Source organism: Colobus angolensis, unplaced genomic scaffold (genome assembly GCF_000951035.1).
Source record: "Colobus angolensis palliatus isolate OR3802 unplaced genomic scaffold, Cang.pa_1.0 Scaffold212, whole genome shotgun sequence".
Taxonomy (NCBI): Eukaryota; Metazoa; Chordata; class Mammalia; order Primates; family Cercopithecidae; genus Colobus; species Colobus angolensis.
In genome coordinates this window covers 3,395,514-3,418,870 of record NW_012115289.1, presented here as the reverse complement: position 1 = coordinate 3,418,870, position 23,357 = coordinate 3,395,514, and the positions used below count along the sequence as shown (strand labels likewise).

General features: G+C 39.5%; 1 protein-coding gene across 2 annotated transcripts; it reads right to left on the bottom strand.

The window, feature by feature from the left end:
* Nucleotides 1–19,935: 19,935 nt before the first annotated feature.
* ACTBL2 (actin, beta-like 2) lies at nt 19,936–22,700 on the bottom strand. Of its 2 annotated transcripts, XM_011942915.1 has the most exons (2): nt 22,484–22,612; nt 21,482–22,357 (listed from the first exon to the last, which is right to left on the bottom strand). In XM_011942915.1, the coding sequence occupies exons 1-2, from the start codon at nt 22,610–22,612 to the stop codon at nt 21,482–21,484; spliced, it is 1,005 nt and encodes a 334-aa protein (XP_011798305.1). The 2 variants fall into 2 exon arrangements, with proteins under 2 accessions (XP_011798304.1, XP_011798305.1); XM_011942914.1 differs by having other exon boundaries at nt 19,936–22,700.
* Between the last annotated feature and the right edge of the window lie 657 nt (nt 22,701–23,357).

Genomic DNA, 23,357 nt, shown 5'->3' with positions numbered 1-23,357 from the left:
CAGTGATTGAATTAATAGTTATTGCCTGGGAAGGGGCATATTTTAGTGCTAGTCATGACTTCAAGAATTTGAGGCTATTTTTGGCTCCAAATCTTCCTTTCCTTTTGCAACTCCTCTATGCCTAGGAGGTTAATATTGTTCATTCTCCTCCTATGCCTACAGGAGAAATGGAAGAGAAGGAAAGACAAAAGTCACTTACTAAGAACCTACTCTGAATCACAAAGTGTTTAGTTATTGGCTACTCTTAGTTATGAGATGACATTCATTTGGAACAATATTTTTGGGAAAAATATTATAAAATGACTTGCTATATGTTACATAAACATGTCAACTGTAAGTTTAATTTTCATGAAGGAATTCTGGGATGTAATATGAAGCTCAGTTGCTCTGTTCAACTTTGTCTTGGTGCTACTCCAAAGCTGTGTAACCTAAACCTCTGCCTCCTCCTTCTCTTCCAAAATAAATAAATAAATAAAAAACCTCTGCTTATCAGATTTCAAACCTTCACTCTCCATTGAAGCCTATATACCAAATACTTTTTATGGCTTGAGAATGCTTTTTGAGTTCTCACTCCAACTCCTGATTTTCTTAACATATTTATTATTCCTTTAAAAATACTGAAATCTCTCCAGGAGGGCACTGGTGAATTTTTTTTTCTGCCATCCAATTATTTTGCCAATAAATAAATAAATAAATAAATCTACTGTACAATAAATCTACTGTACTCCTCACGTATCTATGCTGTGAGGTTGGTGTTATTTTCCCACTTTCTAGATAGAGAAGCAAGTAAAGAAAGGTAAAGTAACTTCCTAAGTTACAAGGAGTGGCAGTTAGGATTCAGATTCTGGTTGGTCGTTCTCTGAAGTCTGTGCTTTTTCAGTACACGGGGCTGCTTCATAGCAGTCATCTCTACTCATACCAGTCTCCGTACATGAAAATCCATCATTTCCCAGCAGGGAGCAAGCTCTCAGCACCGCATCAGGCGGCAAACATCAACTCAGAAGCTACTGGATCAGGTACCAGCTCTGCACTAGGGGATCTATGGGAGTGGGGATGTGGTGAGACTGACATGAAATGTAAATTCTGAACAAGCTTTTAGTGTAGCCAGGGAAATGGAAACTGTTCTGAGAAAACTGAAACTTTGAAATTACAATCCAGGGCAGTAGATGTAGGAGTTTGAGGGGGAGAGGAAGGCCCTGTAACCTCAGGGAGGTCTCAGAGGAGAAAGACAAGACACTGGTGAAGGCAAGTGGTTGGTAGCAAATGACCCCCCACCTCCCTCCCCTCTGTGGCCCCATTTATGTCATGTTGAAGAAGACCTGGGTGATGGATGAGACCATCCCTTTCATTCTAAACACGTGCCCATGGGTGAAACAAAGCAGGTCTGCACACGGGAGCTTAATTGCACTCTTCAAAATCGAGAGCTGGGAGACACAGGGTTTTACAGGGCATTTCAGAAAACCTAACATTAAGTTTACAAAGATTACATTGTTTAGGAAAGAAAAGGGCTTTATACTACTCCATCCGTTTTCTCCCTGACCTTTCAGATGAGCCCGGGGGCTTTGAGGGAAAAGCATGGAATGTTGCGCATTACTTGCTCTAAAACCAGTTCCTATGTGCACAGATAGATTTTTTGTTGTTGTTGTTAAAGCTTTGGACTTTGGCTTTCTTTTTATTTCCTTGTTGCTGTGATATATTCCTTTTCTGTGATATGCCGTGTGCATCATTAGACATTTGGCAATAGCAGAGATGTCAGAACTTTTGCTGAGCAAGTTTGGGAATAAAGGTGGGGATGGAGAAAGAAGGAGGAGATGAAGTTGAGCTTTAGGAGAAAGGAGAGGAAGAGAAAGGGAAGGAGAGAGAGGTGTGTCCCTGGGCCCTCAGCATGGTTGAGGAGGGGTGTTCAGATCCTGTACTGTTCCCTTGCTTGCAGCTGCCAGGCAGATGGCTATAATCTGAACACTGACCTACTTAGGGTATTCTCTGCATTGGCTTCCCTCCCAACCCCTTCTATCACACGTGTTCATTTTCCTGGCTGAGCATTTGGGATTTTCCTATTGACATGGTTCTTTCAGCTCAGCTTTGATTCCCTCGGTTGTTTTCACTTCTAAGGGCATTTCCTTAGAGAGACATTTTATTGTACCAGTGCAGCAGCCTTTCTTAAATGGAACTCTTACACTAGAAATGTTGGAGATGATTGTTCGGGACAATGTACCGTGGGTGGTCAGCCTCCCTGCGGAAGGTTGGATCTCAAGGCACAGGAATTGGCAGGGATTTGAGAGAGCAGCAGACGAGAATTCCCAAGGAAGTCTGGCTGCTGGGTGTCCTAGGGCTTTATCAGACATGCTTGCCCTGAAATACCTTCTGAAATGACCTGGACCCCTACATCCTTTTTCTGATAAAGACTATGTGACATAAAAGAGGACTTGATTTGAAGAGTTGTTTATGGACGTTCTCTCTGTTAATGTAATTCCAATTTCCTTTACCATAGGGGATGTGGTTTCAACTCTGCATCTGTCTTTGTTTACCTTCAGATAGAATTCATGGAATTGATTTGCAGAGAAACTATATGTTATGTTTCTAGGCCTGAAGACACCTTAATTTACTTGGAAGGTGTTTCCTCTCCAGCAGGGTTCTCTCTGCCCACTTCTCCTGTTCTTTAAATTTCTGTGGTTGGGTCTATGTCTCTGTGAGCTTGGAGGAAGACTAATATATTCCACCTGTCTGGTTCACGAACATCCCTTTAATGACGGCAGGAGGAAATACTGCTTATGGACCTGACCCTAACAGTTACAGCTCCCAAGGCAAGAGTACAACTGGAGATGCACATACTATATGTCTAAATATTTAAAACTATAAACCAAACTGCATCCAAAGCCTGGCCAGCTTCTTGCTAAAGATTCCTATAGTCTATTTCCCAGGTCCAGCTGCTGGTGCTCTAGAAGCTAAAGCAGAGTGTTTCACTGGAGACCAGGCTGCTCACATGAGCTGAGCAGTAGTCCGGCTCTACTGGGGTAGGGGAAGACAATCAGTGCCCAGAACTCCTGGTTGGCCTCTGGAGCTGTCCAAACTCATAAAGGGAACCACAGACCAAGTCAAGTGCCCTGAGAGCTGGGAAGGGTGCATTTCCTTCCAAAATACCTCATTAAAAAAATAATAATCTGGGATTTCAAGTAATTCTAAGCACCTCCCAAGATGATACCACTGGAGCAGAAAATAAAACAGAGAAAGGGTATGCAGGTATTTGGCGATATAATTCTGTCCAGACACATACGCTACATGATTTTTGTTTTTCAACGTTAGGCAAATGCAAGGGCAGAGGCCATGGTTCTCAGTCCTCCTTTCCTTCGATCCAGCACAGTCGTGCCACAGAGCTCACAGTCCCTAGCTCCATCTGGCCTGAGGGCGCTCATTGGCCCATTCCTCTTTAATTTTCATTCACTCAGTCAATGATCACACTTTCAAAAAACTTTCTTATGAGACTAAACAAGAAGAAGCAAAATCTTTGTGCTTTGGTGTTTGTAGTTGGGTGTTTTTTTAAAGCACAAAGCCCTGCCCAGAGGCTCTTTGACCTGGTTGTGAGCGGGTTATTGGCTACTTCAGATGTGATCCTTCATGGAGATCAGCGACCCCAAGCCAGTCTCTGAGCCAGCACACTTCTCTTCTCTCTCCATCTCCTCCCAATCATCTGTGGCAGCTGCAGAAAGACATTAGGGATGTGTATTTTATTTTTTCTCTCTGGTTTCTAGTTTCTGTTTACTCGGGGCATATTTATGACTATCTTTAATAAATAATACACATTTATTTATATGAATCACATGTATTCATTTATATGTATAATATATACATATTATTTATTATATTATTTATTTAATACTTACTATGACCATCATTAATAAATAATGTATAATGATTGTATTCTATTATAAATAATATTTGATGCTTACCATGCATAGTACCACATACACATTATTTCATTGAATCAGCCCAGCAATCCTATAAAATAGGTTCTGTTTTTAGATTTAATTTGCAAATAAGAAAAATGAGTTCCGAGGAGACAAATTTACATGGTCAAAATCACACAGTGAATAGGAGCTGGGGTGGGGAATTAAATCTAGGCCATATGAGCCAAGAGTCCGCCACGTCTCACCCAGGTGTGACCAATACTGTGTCCTACTATTCAGTCTTGTGTTTCTGTCTGTGTGTGGTTCTCACAGTATCTGAGGCTTATCCATGAGATTCCAAATGAAATAAGCAACACCCCCATGGAAGGCAGAATAATGCTACTCCCCCAGAAAAGATGTCCAAATTTCAATTGTCCTAACCTGTGAATATGTTACCTTACATGGCACAATGGATTTTTCAGGTGTGATTAAGTTAAGGGTGTTGATATGGGATTATTCAGGTGCGTTTAATGTAATCACAAGTTTCTTACAAGTGAGAGAGGAAGTGGGAGAGTCAGAGGAGGAGATGTGAGGGCTGAAGCAAAGGTTGGAGCGATGTAACTGCCGGCTTTGAAGAGAGGAGAGAGTCATGAACCCAGGGATGCAGGTGGCCTCTCGAAGGCAGAAAGGCAAGGAAACAGATGCATCTAGAGCCTCCTGAAGAAACAGTCTTGTAGACACCTTGATTTTTGGCTCAGTAGAACCCTTTTCAGATTCCTGACCTCTAGAACTGTAAGCTAATATACCTGTGTTGCTTTAAGTCACTAAATTGTGGTAATTATTTGCAAGAGCAATAGGAAACTCATGGGGTCTCCTTGCCATACATCTTAATTACCTGTTGCCTACTTGGCAAACTAAGGCAGGAACAGAAAAGCAAATACACATGTTCTCATTTATAAGTGAGAGCTAAATGATGAGAACCAATGGGCACAAAGAGGGGAACAACAGATGCTGGGGCCTCCTTGAGGGAGGATAGTAGGAGGAGGGAGAGCATCAGGAAAAGTAACTATCATTTACTATGCTATGCTTAGTACCTGGGTGCAAAATAATCTGTACACCAAATCCCCGTGACATGAGTTTACCTATATAACAAACCTGCACATGTAACTCTGAGTCCAAAACGAAAGTTAAAAAAATACCACCTTAGTGTAAAGATAAAATATATTTCAGAAATTATTAATTCAAAGAAAAAAGAGAAAAGAAATCATAGCCTCAATTCCACTGCTCTTGGGATGCTTTTTAAAATTTTTCTGATGAGCTCAAATCATTTCCCAATTCCCAGTAACACATACTGTAGCCTCAGTTTTTGGACTTAGATTTTGAGAAGTCCCAATATGCTCTCCAATATTTTAGTGGAGAAGAGAGCCTCTGTCCTGTGGAGGTGCCAGTAAGCCAGGCAGACAGGCATCTGTGTAAGAGGCCCAGGTGGCAGGCCAGGTTGGTGGCTTCTGAGGGACTTGCCTTAATTGGGAAAACTGATTAGTTGACTGCACACAACTCTCTGTCTTGAATCGCTTCATGCCATGCTTAGCCTTGAGTCAAGTCTCCATGAAGCATTTCACGTGTGTTGCAGCTGTGCTACAGGCTTTCTTATTATTAACTTTCCTCTGGGATGCTCACCTGTGGAGAGAATCCAAGATACTTTTCCCGTAAGAAGCAAGGCTTGGTCATAAGGATTTCAAAATGAAATTCCTTTATGATATGAATACATCTCACTGTGCGAATTAACCCTAGGATTTGGGGATTTGCAATAAAGAATCAAGGAACTCAGGAGCTTGATGAAACTGAGGACTGTTAACCCCAGAAACACACAGAGGCAGCCTCTCTGCAGTCAGCTAACAAGTGGGTCATTGCTCCCACTTTACCCTGACGAGGACCCAGTTACCTCTTCCATAAAGTACTGACTGCAACAGTTGAATTGCGCATACATTGTTGGCTATGTCTTTCTGTTATCATTAGGTGTTCAATAGCTGCTAAATATCTGTATGCGTAAGAATATGCATAACCCGTTTGATTGCTATAAAAAAGAAGCAATTTTACAAGCTGCATTTCTTATAATGAGCTTACACTTCTTTTGAAATACCATGACCTTCTCCATAATGTGACAACTGGCCTCTTTTAAGATAAAAAGAATCGGTAATGACTAGTGAGAGTAGACCAGATCTGGAGAGTACATGCTACACACTCAAGTCTCAGCAGCTCCATCTAAAACACAAAGCAGGACCAGTTTTTCAAAGCAATCACAAAGATGGCTTAAGCCTGGGAAACATTTTGGTTATTTGAGTACTATTTTGAAATTCTAACTTTTAAGCTAAAACCAAACAGGTTTTCGTGGGTAGCCTAGTAATCAGGACTCTGTAATAAACCAATTGTCTACTGCTTCGACTTCAAATGGAGGTATATCAAATCATCATGTTGTACACATTGAATATACACAATCTTTGTCAGTTAGCTATTTTAACAAAAAAAGCTGGAATTTTTAGCAGCTCCAAAATATTTTCTTTTTAAAGAGGAGGAATTGGAAAAGATAGTAAATGAAGGTTGAGTTGATGGGAGTGGATGATTGCTTTGGAACTAGTGGTGATTGTGGAAAATGCACTGACCGACTGAAGGTGATATCTGAGGTAGTAAGGGGTGCCCAACAAGAGGGAACAGAGATGTGGAAGGAGGTCAGAAAGTGACAAGTCCACCAGTGGACAATGCTGTCCCTGGGACCCCGGTTGTGGAAGTATTGATATCCTGGGAACCGTTTAGAAAGAAGAAAGAAGCAATGGATCTGTTCATTTTTAAAAAATTTCCTCTCCCATAAATACTTACCACATTAGCTGGTTGGAAAATGCAAGGTGATTCAAAAGAGAATTGAAAAAATAAAAGAAAATTTTACTCAGGCAGTAGCTTTTATATAAACAAGTAATAAAATCTAATTTGTGAAGAAACAGTTAAATCTATAACCTCACAGATGCTCAAGACGCATTCCTCATGTCACAGCACCCATCAGTCCTGTGGTCTAATTCATCCTGGACTTTTTACAGGGCATCATATTTGTATGCACACCCCATATGGGGGATTAGAGAAACCACCAGAAGTCAATTTCATTATTCGCTTTTCTAGTTGTCATTTTATTATTCCAGCCAAGGACATGGAATGTCTTGGTAGATTGGACAGATGTACATATGGACTCATATATATTGACTGAGAGACACAATGTGTCCCTGTCTGTAATTTCCAAGAAAGTATTGTGATGAGATTATTCAAATCATTTGGCAAATATAAGAAGTGGAAGTTCCATCATAAATCCAGGAGCAAAGACTAAATCATTTTTTCCTGGAACTGTCTGTACTTGAAGAATTAAAAAAGATAATGTTGACCCGACTTGAGCACTTTTATCTAAAACTCAAGAGTTACTTTATATAATTTCCACGGAATTAGTTTTTCTTCTCAATTTAAAGTGCTCAGTCTCTTTTATCTTTAAATTGAAGCCTAGCAATGAAGAGTTCATTATTTCTTAGTTTTATTAGATTTGGTTTTTTAAATAGGTAGTCCTGTTAGTCTTTCTAGAAATACTGTACAGAGTGTTTCTTTATACCATTCTTCTTTATTTCTTGGAATAAATCAAATATAGCTACATATGTTATATTTTATTATACTATTTATGGCAATGTGTAATGGGTTAATATTAAAAGAATTGGTGGAAATGCTGCAGATTTTCCTTTGGAAGAAGATGACTTCTCCAAGTTATCTATACTCTTAAGTCTTGTTGGATTCATGTAAGGTTACTTAAGCATATTCCCTGGAATGGCTTGATATTTCATCACATTTTAAAGCATGTGTTTCTTTTCTAAAGCTGTAAACCTTAATATTTCTGGGTCTGGAAATAAAAATTTCAAATGGCAAACATTTCTCACATTTTCAAAGAGAACAGATTCCACCAATGTGAGTGGTTGAAACTTTAAAAGTTCCAAGCAAATGTTCACTTTCAACTGAAATTCTATTCCACATGCCTAAGGAAATCCACGTGAAGCATATTACTCTCAGGCCACAGTCATTCTTCTCTGGGTACAGGTCCTCAATCTAAAAGCCTGGGAAATATGCCCCATTGAGCAACTTACCTATATTAATTGTTGGATGATGCTGTAGGTTCTTACTGCAGTGAGCAAGACCTCCTGCCACTCCTTAACACACAAGTTACCTGAAAGATAATATACAGTTGACTCCACGCTACCCACGCACAGCCTGATCTCTCTCTCGAGCGTGCCACTGAGTACAAGGCTACCCTGCTGTGGATCACGTTAATTCTTGGGCTTCTGCTTTCTCTTTCTTTTTGCTGGTGACAACTTCTTTCTCTTAGCCTAGTGTTACCTGCTCCCCTCAGACATTTAGGGTCTGAAAAGAAAGGATCCTGAATTTCAATTTTGATTTTCCCTGATCCAGCTTCATCAGCAATCCATATTCTTTATGCTTTGCTGCCCCTACATAGTCTACTGATTCTAAACTACATCTGGTTCTCATCTGGATAATGCCTTGTTTTTATCATTTTTAAAGAAAATGTAGCTGCTAAACACAGAATGAAGAGGACTGCAACATTCCCTTCAAAGTGTAACTCACCTTTGTCTAGAAGTCTTCTGTGATACTACCAGTCCAGAAGTCATAACACTGGCTCTCTCTTGGGTCCATTATAATTTATCCCAGCCCTAACTGCCTCCCCCCCCACCTGCAAAATTGTTTGGCATAGGCTTCTCAGTCCTCTAAAAATAACCACACATTAGTGTTCCAGGAGCTGTTAGAACCACCTTAATTAGGCCGGGTGCAGTGGCTCATGCCTGTATTCCCAGCGCTTTGGGAGGCTGAAACAGATCACTTGAGGCCAAGAGTTGGAGACCAGCCTGGTCAACATAACCCATCTCTAAAAAAAAAAAAGAACCACCTTGATTAGATTACCTTCATGAGACCCTGAATGGCTTTATGAAAATAAAGCCTGTGTACACAAGATCACCAGCTCCTGCTCCAACAGTCACCAGCAAAGCTGGTTGTTCTTTCTCAGAGGTCATTGCATCATGGAATTTATCACTAGAAATTTGATGTACTTCCTAATATCACTTGTACAGTTGTCTTCATTTTAATTAAATTTTTTTTTACATACTTATATCTTGTATTCTCATCCAGAGCAATCTGATGAGAACAAACACATTGCTTACTATTCTTTAGTGTTCTTAATCTTCTTAGCATAGAGCATATTAATCACAATTAATGAAACAATGGTCATGAAGATAAACATACTGCCTCTCTCTCACCTCAGCACCTTTATGCTGTGATTTTGAATGTGTTGATTTACTCCACCATGTAAGTGCTGTGTTTGCTTTCTGGTTGACTTGGGGTGTCTTCTTGTCTGCCTCTCGTCTGCCAGTCCAACTGTTTTACATTAGTAGACAATTCTGTCTAGATGTCTTTTTTGAGTTGCAGAAAAGAGGACTATAGCCTCTATCTCTACCTTCTTGCTGTGCCAGGTATACACCAACCAATGTCTTTCTGGACCCTGAAACAACATTTTGAATCTGGAGCTCATTACTTTTTCTTCCCAAAGGAAACCTTTGAGGGGCAACTCAGCTGTTGGTCTTACTTTACCTGGTGGGATGATCCTTCACCACCAAAGAACTTGAGCCTTTGTGCTCTGTCTATATGAAATTATAGTTTCTTTGGTTAATTTTATCTCTGAACATAGTTATGTAAGTGGTACTCCAGGAGATTTTCTAGACCTTATCCATATTCATTCTTGTCTCCATAATGAAGCAGCAAACTTCTTTATTGTCAGGATCAGTTATTTATGCCAATAGTAATTTCCTTTTATGCCAGTTTGTCCACTGGTAGGGGAGCTGAAAATGGCCAGGGGATGGTTTTAGTTTTCAATGAAATGAAATAATCTTTATGTTCACTTGTAGAAGTATTCCTCCTCTGACTAAGATTTAGGAAACGATGGCCCATAGGCCTGTCACCTGTTTTTGTAAATAAATGTTTTATTGGAACATAGTCACATTTATTTATTTACATATTGCCTATGGCCATTTCCAAGCTATAGTGGCAGAGTGATTGTGACAGAGACTGCATGCCCTGCAGTGCCTAAAATAGTTACTATCCAGCCCTTTGCAGAAAAATGTTGCCAACTTCTGCTTTAAACTATCAGAGTGCAGAGCTATGGGGATGATAAATACAATTGCAAGGGAGTCATTCGCTGTAATAATGAGGGGTATTTCCCCAACTTCTATTTTTCCCTTGCAAGGTCCATGTATTCCAGTCACGGGAAAACACCATTTCTTGCTCACTGGATCAGTGTATGTACCGCATCCTGGGGGACAGCACCCCAACCTTTCAAGAGTTGTTTCCTAAGTGGTATTGTGGCTGATTCTTCAGTACGACATTCCATTTTTCTTTAAGACCAGTTACTTGAGGGTGATATGGTACCTGACTAGACACTGAAGCTGTTTAATGTCCAACCCTCTGACCTGCATTTTTTTACTATGATGTGAGTTCTTGCTAGGCAGCAATAGTAGCAAGCAAGATTGGCAGAGAAGGCAAATTCAAATCCGCTTTTAATTCCAGTGCTTCGTCCATAATGGAAAAGGTGCAATGTAATCAACGTGCCATCAGGGCTCTGGCTGGCTCCTCTGGGGTGTGTCACTTTTTCAGGGCTTAGGGCTGGTTGCTTATGTTAGCAAAGCGGGCACTCCGCCGTGGAAGCAGCCAGAGTAGCCTTGGGCTGTGTGAGCCTGTGGTGTAGGTCCTCTGCATATTCTGCCCTCTTCTGTGGAGGCTTCTTTATTTATGAACTCACTGCTCAGGCACTTGAACATCTGGGAAACAAGACTGACCATCCTGCAGTAGGTCAATGTGATTATTTAGTCTCTTCTACAGTAAGGGCTGTTGAGAATGCATTCACATTAGATATGAATACTCCTTCCTTTTGTGAGTTCTCCTTCATGTCTCCCCCTTAAGTTTCTTTGTCAATCATCCTCAATTTTATTGCTCTTATTTGTTAGCCACTGCCCTGGAATGAGTGTAAATTCTTACCTCAAAGTTAAAGTGGTAAGAAAACCTGCTCTGATTGCAGATCTGCCTGCTAGGATGACCCCCTTCTCTGCTCTCCTGGCCTATTCCTGTGGCCGGGTTTGAACACTGCAGAGCCCGTTTCTGGTTGCTGGCAGCTCTCTGTAAGTCTGGCTTGCTTTTTTTTTTTTTTTTTTTTTTTTTAAGCTCCTTAGACAACTGATTATAGCAACTCCTCATGAAGTTGCATGTGTGAATTTAAATATGAATACCCTGCACCATTTACAAGGGTAACTGTATACTACAGGCATATGTTTCAGAGATTGATGGATACTGGTTCTAAGTTAATATTAATTCCTGGAAACATACACTACCCCTGTGACCTACCAGTAAAAAATGGGGACTTACGTGGGTTAGGTGTGAGCAATCTGTCTGTGCAACTTATTTATACCTTCAGAATTGACTCAGTCTCAGCCTGAATATAGTACTACCTGATTATGGAGTGCTGCCGGCATGGTAGTTTTTATGGCTAGCTGAACCAGTTTTTAATAAGTAGTTCAGGTTGCAAGTTACATGTTAAGATGACATATTCGGTCTCTACCTATATGCAATAGCAATTCAAGAACTTGTTTTGTTTGTTTGTTTTCTTTTGTTTTTGGGACAGAGTCTTGCTCTGTTGCCCAGGCTGGACTGCAGTGGCACAATCTTGGCTCACTGCAACCTCTGCCTCTCGAGTTCAAGCGATTCTCCTGCCTCAGCCTTCTGAGTAGCTGAGATTACAGGTGCGTGCCACCACGCCTGGCTAATTTTTGTATTTTTAGCAGAGACAGGGTTTCACCATTTTGGTCAGGCTGGTCTGGAACTCCTGACCTTGTGATCCACCCACTTCCACCTCCCAAAGTGCTGGGATTACAGGCGTGAGACACCGCACCCGGCCCAAGAACTCGTTCTTAAGAGAAGTAGAGCTGTTTGTTGAAACGGGTGATGTGTTGCTTTAAAGCCATAGGGCAGTACTCCCCAAACTTTTTGGTACCACGATTTTGTGGAAGACAATTTTTCCATGGATTGGGAGGTGGGGGGTGGTTTCGGGATGACCCAATCACTTTACATTTATTGTGCACTTTATTTCTATTATTATGACATTGTAATGTATAATGAAATGATTATACAACTTACCATAACGTAGAGTCAGTGGGAGTTCTGAGCTTATTTTTCTGCAACTAGATGGTCCCATCTGGGGGTGATAGGAATCACTGACAGATCATCAGGAACTAGATTCTCATAAGGAGCTAAGGAGCATGCCACCTAGATCGCTTAAAGGCGCAGTTCACAACAGGGTTCACCTTCCTACGAATCGAATCAGCCGCCGCTGATCTGACAGGAGGTGGAGCTCAGGTGAAAATATGAGCGATGGGGAGCAGCTGTAAATACAGATGAAGCTTTGCTAGCCCACCGCTCACCTCCTGCAGTGCAGCCGGGTTCCTAACAGGCCACAGAGTAGTACTGTGGCCCATGGTTTGGGGACCCCTGCCCTAAGGGATGCTGCTGAACTCCTGCCCTAGGGGATGCTTCCCAACTCTATTGAGTAACTCCACCTACCACAGAATTGTTGAGAAATTTTGTATTTGCTGGGTTGTAAGGGTGAAGTCGCAGAATGGCTTTCAAGGTAGCCTAAATCCATTGGAGAAATTATCACTCAAAGGTGATAGCATCTTGTTATTTGGAGCATATGGTCTAAAAACATATCCTAATCTCCATCCTCCTCCCTCAAAAAAAAAGTTTCCTGAAGTAAAACCCTTGTTTGTATTTTTGTGAGATTTATCCCTTGCACTCTTACTAAGATTTTGCTAAGGTTACATCATGCATTCTGCTCTATAGATTCCAAAATATTGATGTAAACCACAGTGATGTCCTCTGGCATTATGAGACAGTCACTGAACACTGAATTGTACTACAGAATTGGGCAATTGTCTTAAAACTGCAGCAAGATGGTAAAGTTATCTATGTCCATACAGGGTAAAAGCAAATTACTAAAAAGTTTTTTTTTTTATCTCAGAGAAAAACTATTAGCCATGTTAACAGTTACAGGGAATTTACTTATTTGCTTCAATAAGTAGCAAATAAAATCTATGTATGGAATAATAGCCACATTTTGAATTGCCACCAGATTTAGCTTACAAGATACCTCTTATATTTTTCCAGACTTATCCATTGTTGCATGACTGCAAATAAAGACCCTGCTTTGCTCTGTCCTTTTGTGTGCTGACCTCTAAGAGCTATATCACCTGGCTTCCCTTGATCTCTGGCTTCTTACTGGTTTAGACCAATGGGAGACCCCAGTGAAGTTGTTGGGGAGTGAAGGAGGGGAGAGGTCAGGGTTTTTATTTTCCCTTCTTTGTTTTTCTTTTGCCAGGGTCCTGGCTGGGACTGTATTCCTTTATGGCCATAGCTCCTCTTCCTTGACATTCTTACTGGGCTATGATCATACCTCTTCTTTTTCTTAATCCTTCAAGCTTAGTGATAATAATGGATTCTTGCTGTTGTTAGCCCTGGGTGTCTCATCATACCTTATTGATTCCTTAATCCTGTCTAGACCTCTGTAAACAGTCTTTAATTAAATTTTCTTCAGTTAAAACCCTCTGAGTATTCTCTATTTTACATACAAGGATCCTAACTGTTAAAATTAGCTTTTTGTTTTCAGGACCTTCCATTAGGTAAGGCTGTTGTATGTGTGCAACCAAATGATAAAGCTTTCATCATACAAGGAAAAAGAGGCTGCTTTGGCTTCAAAGGGGCAGGGCTGGATGTTTGGGATCTCCAGGTTCTCAATTTCTCCTAAATAGCCACTCTGGTTCTTGGGGTCTCAATCTTTTCCATCTTTGCCCTACATTTAAAATGAAAGTCCTAGTGAATCTGTGAATTCAATCAATGAAGTTTGTTTTTTAGGTACTCGGTCCTATGTCTCTAAGAGATAAAAGATTCTTTTAGCTTAGTGTATGCTTTGAGATATGTGTAGGAATTTAACTTTGTTATACTCTCTTTTAAGCTGGCTGGAGTCAGTGAAGGCAGCCATCCATCCTTCAACATGAAATTACTCATATCCTTTATACTGTTCAATGACAGTGAAAGCTTCTTTCCCCACAGCTTTGACCCCCAAAAGTGTTTTATTTTAAGTGATCCCAGGAGATATTTTAATGAGCAATTTCTCTCCTGTTTGCCATGAGCTATAAGATTCCCCTTACTGAATGCTAGTAGGTTTTTTTTAAAACTGCGTTAGCCTGAATTGAGCCAGATGACCAAACCTAGAATTGCTCAATTCTTTAAGGGTCTGTTATCTACAATTTCATTCCCTGGTGCCAAAATATGTTTAATTGCATGCAGCAGAAATTGCCTTTAGATAGCTTAGGCAGGAAGAAATAGTTTTGAAAGAATAGTGAATAGCTCACAGATTCCCTTCTTGGGAAATGGACAGAAACCGAAAAGAAAATTAGCTTAAGTTGTGTCAAGGCAATAGTCTGTTTAGGACTCTATTACAGGACCACGCCATTGTCACTGATGAGTTCCTGTGTCACAAAACACATGAGTAATTTCTGAACAGTTCTTGCAAATTTGCATCACTTTGTCAGATTCTAAGTATTGAAAATCTCAGAATAGAGTATCTGATAGGCTGAGCCTAAGTTCTAGCTGATAATGAACAAGTACAACTCAGGAGCTTGCCTCCCATCAAGGTTCACATGAAAGGGAATTAAAGGAAATTCTTGTTCAATAAAAAGAGTATTAAGTTGCTGGTTAGCTAAAAATCAAGACAAAAACAAAAATGAATCATTCATTATCTACTATATTCATCCTACATACTCGACCCTATGAATGGAAAGAATTCCTTTGTGGGGGCAGTATTTGAGGAGCAGTCAAGCAGACTGGCTACAGATTTTGGCTACAGTGACTCAAATATGAAAGTAATGAGTAAGTGTTACTGAGATCAGGTAAAAATAAAGACTTAAGAAAGCATTTTTAATTATCAGGGATACATAATAGTAATACATTTTTATGGGGTACATGTAATATTTTGATACAAGCATTTAATGTATAACGATCAAATCAGAGTAATTGAGGTATCTATCACCTCAAGCAGTTATCATTTCTTTGTGTCAGGAACATTTCAATTCCACTCTTTTAGTTATTTTGAGATATACGACAAATTACCGTTAACTATATTGCATGTTCTCACTCATGTGTGGAAGCTAGAAAACACTGAACTCACAGAGATAGTAGAATGATGGTTACCAGCAGCTGGGAAGGGTGGTAGGAAGGAGTGCAGATAAAGAGGGGATGGTTAGTGAGTACAAAGATACAGTTAGATAGAAGGAATAAGATCTGGAGTTTGGTAGCACAAGAATTTTCTTTTTAATTGGTATTTTACCATCTTTTTCATTGATGAAATTTCCTTTCTCTACATCAACTTTTGTTTCTCTGAGTCCATCAAAATTTTAAAATTGTACATTTTGTCTTTATTTTACTGCTTATAATTTCTTCCATTTTGATAAAATTGACTAATTTAGCCAAAGATATAATGTTTTGATTCTCATCATTGAATAAATGCCATTTTTATAAAAAATGAGGATGTGTTCTACATTTCTTCTGACATTTTACCAAGTCATTATCTAGAACTCATAGATTTCACATGTAATGAGCTCTTAAATTACCAGAGTAATTCCAGATTTATTAAAGAACTTTATATTTCTGTGGAAGACTTCCATTCCGAATACGGTGTGCTGCCTTAGGTGGTCCCAGCATTTCCACCAAAGAACACGACTTTGTCTTTACTGGTGAGGCCAGCTGTTCCTTTGACAGCCAACTATGGAAAAAAAAAAAAAAAACAACGTTGAGTAGCTACATTATTTTTCATGGCAAAAATCACAATTACTTTTGCACCAACCTAGTATTTCTCTGCTACAAGAAAGGCTGACATTCAGGGACATTTGAGTGGGTCACAGAGAATATGCGGTGTGAGAAGGAGCCATGTTAAAATATCATATTGGTGTCTGGCTTTGCCTGTTCCCTCTCGACTCATAAAATGGCTAAGAAAAGCTTTTCTTAACTGGAATACACCCACAAAGGGGACATGAGCAGAAGCTTTTATCCTTCTTGCTGGGTCAGCTCTGTTTCTGCTCCTTTTGAACCAAACAGTGTCATTTAGTATATGCGTGATTACAAATGTCTCATTCCCAATTCCTGAGAGAATAACTTGCCTTTTAACATATATTGTCAAATAGCCAACTAAATAAGATTTTTCCATTTTTAAAGCAGTGTTATGGTGTTGTCTAGATAAAATTTCTGTCATCATATCATACTGGAACATCTGTTGAAGAGATATAACTGAACTTAAAATTATAAGGTGATTAGGACATCAGAGGAATAGGATGAAAAAAAGCAGGAAAACTTGAGGAGGCTCTAGAGTCTTCATTACTTATGGGATTAGTTTTTTTTTAATGACAGTTATAACTCAAACAGTTCCTTTTACATTTAAAAAGGAAGTCTTAAAGTATAAATTAGTTTTAATGAGAAGTCTGTCTACTGATATATACATATATATATCTTTAAAGACATTCCAACTGTACTTATCAACATCTGGAAGCAGTATTGGGCAAACCACATGCTTAGTTCCTAACTTCAAACATTTTTGAAAGGAATCTTTTGTAAACTCTGGAAGGAGGCTATGAATAGTTACCAGAAAGGCACACTTTTAAATGTATTATGTCTGAATTGTTAGGGTCACATATCTGAAACAGTCAACTCTAGAGTAATTGGAGCTTAGCAAAAAGAGAAAAATATCAGCAAGAATGCCGATAGATTAAAGATAGATTAAAAGAGCTGAATATACTACTGTACTCTGTGAAAGCCTTTCTTTTTCTCCCCTTTTCTTTCATTTCTCTCCCTCTCTCTCTCTAAATCTCTCTCTTTCTTTCTTTCTTCTAAATTTCAGCAGCCACATAGATGGCACACGTTCCAAAAGATGAGGTTGATGATCCTTTGACCAATCAGAAGAATAACAAACTTTAATGGACAAGTAAAAGACTATTAAAATCCAGCTCTGCTGGAGGCCATTATCCTAAGCAAATTAATGTAGAAACAGAAAACTGAGTACTTCATGTTCTCACTTATAAATGGAAGCTAACCATTGGGTACTCATGGACATAAAGGTGGCAACAATAGAAACTGGGGTCTACTGGAGCGGGGAAGGGATACAAAGGTTGAAAAACTATTGGGTACTATGCTCAGTATGTGAGTGATGGGCTAATTTGTACCCCAAATCTCAGCAGCATGCAACATATCCAGGTAACAAACCTGTGTCAGAGGCATGTACCCTCTGACTCTAAAATAAAAGTTAAAATAAAGAAACTACATGAGATGATCAGGGTTGATCAAGATAAATGAGTGGTATTAAAATGATGTTAGTCTGGGTTGTGTGGTTATGTTGTCCAGTCTGCCACCACTAGACCATATGGAAGGTGGGTATCTTCTCCAGCCTGCCACCACTGGACCACTTCTGTATGTAAGGCAGTTCTCCTGTCTAACCCACTGCTGCTGGACTCTCTTTCCTGTACGTAAGCAATTAATAAAACCCCATGTCTTGTTAAAAAATGATGTTAGCGATAATTTTGACTATGGAATAAATAACATTATGATGGGGAAAAAATAAAATCTGGCTCTACATGTTGAGAAACATGGGAGAAGTGGATGGAAAAGGAAGGAAAAGAGAGGAAGAAATAAAAAAGAGAAAATGTGCTTCAGAGGAAATATACTACCAACAAAACAAATGCTAACAGACTAGGAACAGATGCTAACAGACCAGGAGCTGAGAATAGATGGGTAAAAAATAGGCAATGCAGAATTGGGTTCACAAGGTACATCAGAATCCATGAACTCACTAACTTGTTAATTCAAACCATGTTTATCAATATGATGTGCCTGGCACTAGGAAAAGCCTGGAGGATTCAAAGAGGGAATAAATACTGTCCCCGTTTCTGTCCCCCAGGTGCATATTGATGATGTTGGGGGTGGGAATGGAGGACACATATTTGCGATGTGTTTATGAGGCTGTATGCATGTAAACAATACAGTAGGGATTCAAGGGAGGAGTTATCATTTTTTCTTGGAAGAGGGGATCCTTCTCTAGACTTTGAAGGATCCTTTTGAAATGAGCCTTTAAAATTGTGAACATTTTTGTTTTACATTTTAAAAATGAGTTTCTGGTACAGTCCAATAGAGGTATTCAAAATAAGAATTGATCACCATACCAACCCCAACAATTAGTGATCCTAATGCTGCCAGAGACACCTAAGAAAAGGTTTTGTGTTTAGTATACTTTCTTCTTTAAGCACATTCTGGCATAAGACATTGAATGAATAATTGTGTAATGAGTGAATAAATGTGGCAACGTCCTTGTCATCCAAAGGAGTATCCTTTGATTGCCTGGATAATGTAATACTCATAAGAAAAGGTTTTGTGTTTAGTATACTTTCTTCTTTAAGCACATTCTGGCATAAGACATTGAATTAATAATTGTGTAATGAGTGAATAAATGTGGCAACGTCCTTGTCATCCAAAGGAGTATCCTTTGATTGCCTGGATAATGTAATACTCATATTTAGGCCCTCTGTATTACAGAATTGTGAACTGCATATCTAGATAGGATATAGTTCAGCCTGTATCCTAGGATTCCTGTAGCTCACTGTTGAAAATTAAGCACATTTATATGTTAGGAAAGAAAAGTAGAAGACTGTAGGAACTGGCATTGGATCAGTCATGCTTTCAGAAAAATATTACCTGTGATTGGGAAATAACAACAGTGTGCAGGGGATTGTGATACAGCCCCGGCTTTATATTGCTACTCAGGAGGCATCACAGAAGGAGAATGAAAATCGTTTACAAAGGTATGAAATTCATCCGAGAAGTCGGCTTCAGTGCTGTCTCATCCTCGGAGGAAGATGGATGAAGCAAGTGTCTGGAGTGCTTTCCAGTCCATGAAGCCTGTAATGTGCTGGGATTTTGAATTCTGTGGAGCTGTGATTCCTCTAGTTGGCTGTGCATTTGGATTTTTAGTGCTCATTCTAGACCCACTGAACCAGACCTTCTGAGCCCAGGGCCAGGGACCCTATATTTATATAAAGTTCTCTAAGTAACTTGGTTGATGAGCCAGGCTAGTGATACATGAATAGCATGTTAATCGCATTACCTATGTAGATGGAATTCTTTGATTCTAAAACATAACGTTGTGAAATGGGCTGTTTCTTCATTAAACTCATCCATAAGTCAGTCAATGTTGATAAGGAGGAGAATATCCCAAAACTCTAGGTTTAAATGTCTGGCATTTTACCAACTTGTTGTCTAGAAATTGTAGATTTTATTTATAATAAACTCTTAAATTACCACAGTAATTTAAGATTTATAATGCATAGTTTGCATTATGGGGCTCATATTTTCACCTAATGTTGTGGGGCTCTATAGCTCACTCTCTTGTATGTTCACATTACCTGTCCCATATATATTCTGTGGGTGGGAAGTCGTATTTTTTTTTTTTTTTTGGTAATTCAGAATGCAGGTCAGCATGTTTGTGAGAACTACTCACTCTGCAAATGGAATGCATTGTAGCATATAAATCCAAAATATTATGATTATTATTGTTGACATTGTCTCTGCCTATTAATTACCTGAAGATCCGTTTGTCCACTGAGTCCCAGCTTTAAAATTTAGATTATGAGAAATCTATATAATATTAAATGGTTAGCTATCCTTTTTTAAAAATTTGTCTTTTAATGTTTACACGATTAAATGTATGAGGTACAAAATTGTAACATACAGATGAATAGGTCACACATATAAAAAGAGATGCTATCTGGATCAATCTCTAATTCTAAGGGAATGGTTGAGGAGAAATAACAGGAAATCCAAGTATACAAGTATGAAGCAATTTTAATGTACTGAAAGCAAGTTATATAAAATAAAGGGTTTTTGGAGATTAATTTTGCTTACATGCATTTTAAAAACTACGTTGTCAGATAAAGGCAATAGGAATAATCAAATTATTTGGAAAGTATTATCTTAAACAAAAAATTCTTACTGATTCCATTTTAAAGATTTATAACATAAGTACAAGTTTCCCAACTAAGAAGAAAAGAAAAGCGATTCCTCCCTCCGGAGTACCTGATAATACCTGAATAAGCAATCCAGATAAATATTTTAAATTTTCAGAAATTACCCTGAAAAATACAAATAATGCTGATATCCAAATATTCAGAAATCAAAGCATAGATTGGAATAAATATACTGGTACTTAAAATTGGTTGATAAATCACCACTGGAGTAACTAAAATATTTTAGACATTATAGGAAGATACATTGATATTTTCAAAGATGTTAGTATCTCAGAGACAGTTTGTATAAATAAGTATTGCTAGTTATTGGACATAATAAAGTAGAATTATTCTAAAAGCTTTCCAAGAATAAAATTGTGTTGCTCTACTGGTAGTAAAATTTATAATTAATAAAGATGCTGCAGCTATATTTTCCCTCAGTGAAATCCTTGCATAAGAGAAATATCTATAATCCTGGTCTACAGAAATTGTTCAAGATGTGCTATGCTAAGAAACAGAAATAATATTACCTCTGCCAAATTGTAACATAATGACATTAATCTGATATTATCATATCTGTCTCTTTTAAGAATTAGATGTTGTCTGTAGTTTTGTTATGAGGAGGTTCAATAAGAAAGATATTAAAATATGATTTGAGCAGCAGAACTCCACTATGAGCTGAACTTTAGATGATTTATGAACATTAATGGAATGATGACTGTCTCATTATGCTTATTTAGCAAGGGAAACAATTAAAATATGTACCTATTAAAATGATGGCTTTTGGGAGTAAAGAAATTCACATTAGCTGTTCAGATAGCTAGATGCATCAGTGTATTTCACAATATATTTTATTTTCCTGGTGCTTATGTATATATGGATATTATTGAACTTTATAGTTCATTATCTCCATACAAAGAAGTAAACAAAACAAAGATACTTAACCCGTAAGACATGGTTGCTAAATGCATACACACCTTTTTTTTAAAAACAAGTTTATACAGCCTGTTCTTGTTAAGTATTTTAGAGAGAACTAGGTTTTAAAGCTTGATAATTATAGTTATCCATTCTGAAATGACATTTCTCATGATTTTACTCCTTGTCACTTATGTGTATTTAAGCTGGCCTACATATCTTTGAACAGTATAGACAAAGAAAATAGAATATGGTATTAGAATTCACCTGTACTTGCCAGAGATCCGGATGTGGTTATCTGGGTAAAAGCCCAGGATACTTGGATGGAGAGTTAGGTTTGCTGGTTTACACTAGGAAGAGTGATGTATTCTACTGAAAGTGGATAAAAGCAGTACCATCACTGTGACCTAGGAAAAGGGAAAATGTAAGCCCACTAATATGGAAGCCCATTCAGAAACATTTTCTGTGAACGATAGGAGGACCAGCCTCATCATATTCCTGCTTACTGATCCACATCTGCTGGAAAGTGGACAGGCTGGCCAGGATGGAGCCCCCAATCCAAACAGAATACTTCCGCTCTGGGGGAGCTATGATCTTGATTTTCATGGTGCTGGGTGCCAGGGTTATGATTTCCTTCTGCATCCGGTCAGCAATGCCCGGGTACATGGTGCTGCCTCCAGATAACACGATGTTGGCATAGAGATCCTTGCGAATATCCACATCGCACTTCATGATAGAGTTGAAGGTTGTCTCATGGATCCCACTGGACTCAATGCCCAGAAAGGAAGGCTGGAAAATGGCTTCAGGGCATCGGAAGCGTTCATTCCCAATGGTGATCACCTGCCCATCAGGAAGTTCATAGCTCCGTTCCAGTGAGGAGGATGCGGCTGCCCTGACCATCTCCTGCTCAAAGTCCAGGGCTACGTAGCACAGCTTCTCTTTGACATCTCGCACAATCTCCCGCTCAGCAGTGGTGGTAAAGTTATAGCCTCGCTCTGTCAGGATCTTCATGAGGTAATCAGTCAGGTCTCTGCCTGCCAGATCCAGGCGGAGAATGGCATGAGGCAGGGCATAACCTTCATAGATGGGCACGGTGTGAGTGACCCCATCCCCAGAATCCATCACGATGCCTGTGGTCCGTCCTGAGGCGTAGAGGGACAGCACAGCCTGGATGGCCACATACATCGCTGGTGTGTTGAAAGCCTCGAACATGATCTGAGTCATCTTTTCCCGGTTGATCTTGGGGTTCAGGGGTGCCTCGGTGAGGAGGATGGGATGCTCATCTGGTGCCACACGGAGCTCATTGTAGAATGTGTGGTACCAGATCTTTTCCATATCATCCCAGTTGGTGACCACGCCATGCTGGATAGGATACTTCAGGGTCAGGACGCCCCTCTTGCTCTGAGCCTCGTCTCCCACATAGCAGTCCTTCTGGCCCATGCCTACCATAACACCCTGGTGTCGAGGACGCCCTATCATGGAGGGGAACACAGCCCGGGGGGCATCGTCACCACCAAAGCCTGCCTTGCACATCCCTGACCCATTATCCACTACCAAGGCAGACAGTTCATCATCAGTCATGGTGCTGGCTGGGATCTTCCAGACGAATGAACAGAAGTTAAACACAGTAAGAAAAAGTGAGCAGGCCGAAAACACTCCAGAAATGCCTTCAGACAGGGGAGCCTGCACTGGGAACACAGGAATTTAAAGGAACACATTGGCCCCACCCCTGTCCTACTCCACTAGTTCCCAGCATTTCTGGGTGAGGTCACCTTTGAGGTATTAATGATGATGATTATTATATAAATCATCAGATCTTTCTACATAAAGAGAAAATTGGCTGCTGAGTGGTCAAATCTCAGGTTCCTGTAATTAGGCAACCCACACATGACCGTCAGTCTGCCTGGTGAGGTCTCTAGATACCTATGATGATGCAGTGGGGATATAAAAGCAAGATGAAAGAAAGCTGGTGCTAGGTATGGCAACTCTGCTGCGAGGAAGTCTCCCTCCTTAGCATCCCTGAGGCTTCACTTTCCCTATACCAGCTTTACCTTTTCATTCTTAAGATATTGTTCTGATGAGGGGTCTCACCCTGCAAACTTCACTTTTTCAAGATTTTTGTTTCCATTAGATTCCTAATCCCACAGGATGTCATCATCATAGAGACTGTTTTAGTAAATGAAAATAATAAATGGCTAATGATGGCCTGATGGCTGTAATTACAATGCACTTGTGTCAAGCAAAATGTACAGATATTTAATAGACTTCTAATCCATCAGAGATCAAGAGAAAGCAATAGAATGATCACTAAATTTAACCCCTACAG